General features: G+C 38.0%; 1 protein-coding gene across 3 annotated transcripts; it reads left to right on the forward strand.

The window, feature by feature from the left end:
* The first annotated feature begins 1115 nt into the window (after positions 1 to 1115).
* LOC103404619 (uncharacterized) lies at positions 1116 to 5701 on the forward strand. 3 transcript variants are annotated; one of them, XM_070817040.1, is made up of 5 exons: positions 1116 to 1251; positions 1431 to 1474; positions 2127 to 2362; positions 2548 to 3283; positions 3718 to 5701. In XM_070817040.1, exons 3-5 carry the CDS (start codon positions 2129 to 2131, stop codon positions 5394 to 5396), a joined length of 2649 nt encoding a protein of 882 aa, XP_070673141.1. In that variant the 5' UTR covers positions 1116 to 1251; positions 1431 to 1474; positions 2127 to 2128; the 3' UTR covers positions 5397 to 5701. The 3 variants fall into 3 exon arrangements, with proteins under 3 accessions (XP_070673141.1, XP_070673142.1, XP_070673140.1); XM_070817041.1 differs by having other exon boundaries at positions 1169 to 1474; positions 1839 to 2362; positions 3718 to 4629; positions 4690 to 5701; XM_070817039.1 differs by having other exon boundaries at positions 1169 to 1474; positions 1839 to 2362.
* Positions 5702 to 6000: the final 299 nt, after the last annotated feature.

Genomic DNA, 6000 nt, shown 5'->3' on the forward strand with positions numbered 1-6000 from the left:
ATTTGAGTCTTGAGTCTTTGAGTTGACCAATCAGATTTGGACCAAAACAAAAAAAACAAAAGCAAAATCCAAAAAAGCAATCAAAATTTTAAATTGTGTGCAAATAAAAATTTAATACAAAAATGTATCCACTTTTCAAATTTCTCTCTCATATTTGTTTAGTCTGAAGTAGAAGACCTGGAGCCACGCTCTTTTCAACGCAGGTGGAAAAGACACACGGCCACCTCAGACATCAAATGTCACGGTTGGGTTACGTGGCGGAACATGATCACTAGCGTGTATAACACACTCCGAGGCAGATCGAATGATTGTATGGAATCAGCCACTTTCGGAAACTGTTAAGTTGTTGCTTCAGTGAACCCAGTTGTCTCCATCTTTTTAAGTACTTTCTGAATATAAATATATTTGCACCCAAAAAGCACGGAACGTGGAGAGAATCTAGAAAATGTTGAAAACACAGAATTAAGATAATTAAAATATGATTATGTCTTTGACGAGTCTCGTTCTCTCGGTAACTTGGTCTAATCGTAGATGTATAATTATTTGACGAAGAATTTAACATTAAAAGCTGAGATTAAAAATTAAAAATATAGTATTTAAAATTTTCAACTAAAATAGTTATTAAGATTGTTAGAATTCTTTACTTTAGTCCTTGAAATTTAAAATCAATAGAAATAATCTATTAGATTGTTCACCATCAATCATTTTGATCATTATGTGAAAATCTCGCTTAAATTGAAAAATCAAAATATTAATGGTAGATAATCTCAAACTACTCTTATTAATTTTAAATATATGCCAATCTCAAAAATCAATTTAGATAAAAAGCTTAAATGAATATTTCTACCCTTCATATCAAATGGAAAAATGAATAATCATGTATTCGTTGGTCATCGGGTGACCAAGAGAATATATTTCTTTATCTAGCATTTCCTTAAAAACCCATAAAAAAAAAGTTATATTAAATGTGGGAAAAAATCATTGGAGCAAAAGCCAAAGAAGAAGAAAGAGAATTGGGTGGGGGGCATAATATTAGAATAAATGTGCAGACCACAAGTTGACAAATTCCAGTCACTGTTGTTCTTGAACAAGTCATTTGTTGTTGTTGGTTCCTGGGTTCTCTGAGTGTGGGGGAATTAAAAAGGAAAGATCTTTCTGTGTTTGGGATATGGGAAATTGAAAAGGAAACCTCTTTCTCTGATTTTCTCATCAGATTCTGCTCCAGCAGCAGATCTGATTTGCTCTGTGACAGTAATCTCAGTTTTCTTATATATATATATATATATATATTTATATATTTTTTCTGATTGTTTAATGTTAGTTCAGAACAGAAGTACCTACTTTTGTTGCTGCTGTTTTGTATTGCGGCTGTGAAGTTTGATGGAGTTGGATTGGTTTGTGGGTCATCGGAAATTTTGGTGAATTTGTAGGGCAATCCTGAGAAAGCCTTGTGGAAGATTATTAACCATATGAGGTAATTTTCAATTTTCTGTTTTAATTTTCAATTTTTTAATTTTTTTAATTTAGTCTGCAGATTAATTTGTAATTTAGTTATCTGTCATCTGTTTCTTTATAAATTTCTTTGTATATTTGACTCTCTACATATATAATTATATATGTATGTATGTATATATAATTTTATATCTTTGGATCTGCTGTTTTTCAATCTAGGCTTAGATTTTGGACTCTGTTTATTTCTTAATCCGTAAGATTAACAGTCATAACTCAAATTTTGAATGGTAACTTGGAGTTGCTTGTATCTTAAGATAGTAAATTCTTTCCTTTCGAGAAAATTCAGCCGCGTTTTTTGACCAGAATCTTGGATGGATCATGGACAGGAAAGGAACATTGGGTTGAAATGTGCTAATGTGGAGCTAGGATTAATGATAATCACTAGAAAAAGAAATGCAACTTTGAAATTATGTGTTAAAAGCTAGGCATTTCACTGGTTCTTGCTGATTTACTCTATCTGGTGACTAAAGATTTCGGAACTAGTGAGTTGCGTCGAGTTTCAGTGTGCAATCTGATGATGTGGTTCTGCTGATTGTGTTGACAGTACTGAGGCTAAGTTGAATTCTCACTATATCTAAGTTGATTTTTGCTAATGCTTCTCGGGTTAATTGCAGGAATGGGAACTGAAGTGCAGTTGAAGATGTATTTCCCGGAATATTGTTCCATACAGAATCTAAGCAGCAATGTCGGCCATGGGAGCTGGTCCCTACTCCACGAGAACACAAACTTGAAGAATGGGCAACAATACGAAGTGTTCTTGACAAGGCCAGTTATTGATGGATTTCACGGACACGATAAGGAGCAACTGAGGCAAACTATTCTGAAGCATGAGACAATTTTCAGGCATCAGGTGTATATTCTAGAACCTATATATGTTGAGTTCTAAAGTGTAGTAATGGTCATAGATCTTATCGTAGTATTTAGAAAGATTGAATAACGGTTTTATATTGGTAAGAAAGTGTCGAACTTTGAGTGCTCAAATTCGTTAGCCAGTAGTATAATGCCTTTGCCTTTGTCTGTGATTTTCTTATTCAGCTCAATGAACTCCATCGTCTTTACGAAAGGCAAAAGGACCTGATGAACGAGATCAAAAGCAAAGAGCTTCTCAAACATCAAAAAGTAGCCGGGATATCACAATCAACTTTCTCATCATCCGGCTTTCCAACTGGAGACGACAGAAAGAGTTGGCATATTTCTAATTTAGCCTTGTTGGATTCCAGTTATGGTAGGCAATCTGCATCGAGTACCTGTATCAGCCAACCTCCTCGCGATTCTATTGGAAAAACCCTGCAAAACAGCTGTGTCCCCAGCCAAAGTAGAGTAGGGATGAAGGACTACGAATCTTCGGATTCCAGAGTGAAGAAGCCACGAAGAAGATTGTTCAATCTTGAACTTCCAGCCGATGAATACCTCAGTGATGAAGAAGAACCAGAAGGAGGTTTGGGGTCGGGAACAGACAAATCTGGCTATAACAATAGTGTGTCGAGCTCTGGTTTGCATTTAGTAAGAAGCAATGGTTTGGCTGATCTGAATGAACCTATTCAGATAGACAAAGTGTCTGCTTCAACTTCTGTCGTTATGTCTGGCAACCAACCGAGCTCCAAAGAGGAGATAGAAAGGCAGGTTTTATCTGCAAATGCGTACAAAGGCGTGTGGCCTTTTGCAAAGAAATTCCCTGAAAACCCACAAACAGGGAAGGATGGAAGAGTTGGTGATCTGCATTTAAAGAATGAAATCCAAAAAGAGTGGTCAACAAATGCTCTCAGAGATGGTAAGGGTCTAGTTATCTTATTTCGTGTTTACTTCCGTTGTGATTCAAATTTTGTACTTAAGCTCTAAATTCCATAATTGTTCAATCTTGCCGCATTACAAGTTTCATTACTTTCAAATTCTTGCCTGCACATACGACTCTTATCAGATGCACGCTGGTCATTATATCTACAAAAGGGAAGGGGGCGGTCGGGCAGGGAGTCTGTCTCTAGAATTCATTTTTAGAGAAGAAACTCTCTTAGTTATTTCATGGTTAGACTACATGAATATATCCCTGGTGAATTTCTTACCATTTACCGACATCACCAAACAAGTAGTTAATCATGTTTCCTCCATCGTTTAGTTTACTGCTAATAAGGCTCAAGATTGGAAAATCTTACAAAGGGTTGCAGTTCTCTTCATTTTGGACTAACGGATTGATATGCTTTTTTTCAGAGCAAATAAGAAGTTCTTCTGGTGGAAAGTTTGGTCTTCAAGATTTTAATAAGCCATGTGAATTGTCAGAAAACGAAGCTACGGTAACCTGTGCTCCTTCTGCTAAGCTTTTCACTTCTGATCAGAATAAAACGGAGAAACAAATAAAGAGGACACTTTTTGGTATAGAAATCTCTGAAAGCGATATAAGTTCATCTGCTATGACTTCGCAATCTGGTGCAGCCATTTCCGAGTCATCTCCTAATTGGACAATACCTCCAAGTAGCTTGAGCGAGAACTTAACATCAATTCAAGTAAGCACTTCCGTTAATACCTCCACACAATCTAATAGGGCTTCAATCATGATGCCACAAAGCAGTGAAGTTACCCGGGACAGATTGCTTCTTGACTGTAATTCAATACCGTCAACTCCCAGTCTGAAAGACGAAGTGTCACACCAAAGCAGTTTTTTCTTCCGCACTAAGTTGGAGGCCAATCAATTACAGGCTTGGCACCCCTCAATGAGCCTTGCCTGCCAAGGGAACCATTCAACGTCAGGTCACCGGGTGGATGTCAAACCTGCTATTGGTGCGAATGATGTTCCTCCTAATAAATATCTGCATGGAGGAGCTTGTGAACAAAGTATAATTTCTCTCAATGGGCTGAGGAACCAAGAAGGCCAACAAGGAAGATTGCATTGGCTTGAAGCAGTGCCACTTTGCGATGGCAAATCTTCCAAAGAAATTGAAAGCAGGCGCACGTGTAGAGAGCAACTGAAAGCAGACAGTCTGGTTCTAGACAAGGGATTTTCAAATGAGAATTCTGGTCCAAGACACCAAATAGATTTAAATAGATGTTTAACTGAAGAAGAAACTGAAATGACTGCTGCTTCCCCAGTTATGAGGACAGAAATTGTGACAGATTTGGAGGCACCTGTGATAGTTGAAACAAATATATATGGGGAAGATTCTACTGAAAGAAGACGTAAGGAACCTCTTGACTCACCTCATGAGGGCCTTATCAGAGTTGTAGCCGAGGCTCTGGTTGCCATCTCATCATCCCAAGCTCCCGATATGCAGGAAAAAGCCACTTGTTGCAATCTGGAGGCTTCAGAAAACAACTCCCTTCTTTGGTTTGCAGAAGTAATTTCTTCGCATGATGGAAATCTTGACAATGGAAATGCAGCAGAGGTTAAGCAAACTTCCTGTGATGAAGAGGCTTTTCCCGTTGACATGGATTTTTTTGAGCACATGACATTAAATTTGGTGGAAACCAAAGAAGAGCAGCCATGCTATGTGCCTCCAAATTCAGACAGCCTCACAGAAGAAGCGACATTGTCGAAACGGCCACGAAGAGGCCAATCGAGGAGGGGAAGGCAACGGAAGGATTTCCAGAGAGATGTACTTCCCGGTCTTGCTTCTTTATCAAAAAATGAGGTGATCGATGATCTTCAAATAATTGAAGGGTTGATTAGGGAATCTGGTGGGAGTTGGCAATCAAGTTTGTCAAAAAGAAATTCTGGTAAGGGTGGTAGGGGAAGGGGGAGGAAACGTATGGACACTCGCACACCGTCTACTAATGTGGCTGAAGTTTGCCAGCCCCAGATTGAGCAACCAAAATGCGAGGAGCTGCAGGGACCTGAGGAGAGAAATTTAACTTGTTGGGGTAAGAGGACAAAGCGTCCACCACGGCAAAGATAGCCGATTGATAATTCTCCTGTTCCTCAAAAATAAACATGGAGAGGTCCTTTCCATAGAGATACTGAAGTGCATCGGAGTAGAGCTAACATGCATGGATCTTCCCTCGGAGTTTTTAAGCCGTGGAGTTGTAATTGTACACAATCCTTAATTTGGTTTCTGGTATTCTGAGTGAACTTGTACGATTAGTCAAAATAAGTTTACAGAAGAATTTGTTGAACTAAGAGAGTGTAACATAAACTGCAGGATCCTGCGAACCCAGAACCATGAGCAATTCTGTTTAGCAATATACGCTTCACTTTAGGCAATTCAGTTTAGCAACATAGAATATTCAATTTAGCAATATAGATTATTGACTGTGGAAAAATGCTGTTTCGAAGAAGTGTCCGACATTGACAAGAAAAATACAAAAAACAAAGCTCTTGTTTTTCGTATAGATTATTGATTGTGTGAAGGTGTGACGAGTCTTCGATCTTAATTTTGTATTTGTATTTCTGCGTATGGAAGTGTCATATTTTTTTGCCTTCTACTTGTGGAAAATGATAGGGAGACCAGAAGAACTGATTAATGATGCTTTCCTCATATTGTTTGTAGATTCACAATGAAA

This window comes from Malus domestica, chromosome 17 (genome assembly GCF_042453785.1).
Source record: "Malus domestica chromosome 17, GDT2T_hap1".
In the NCBI taxonomy this organism is placed as follows: domain Eukaryota; kingdom Viridiplantae; phylum Streptophyta; class Magnoliopsida; order Rosales; family Rosaceae; genus Malus; species Malus domestica.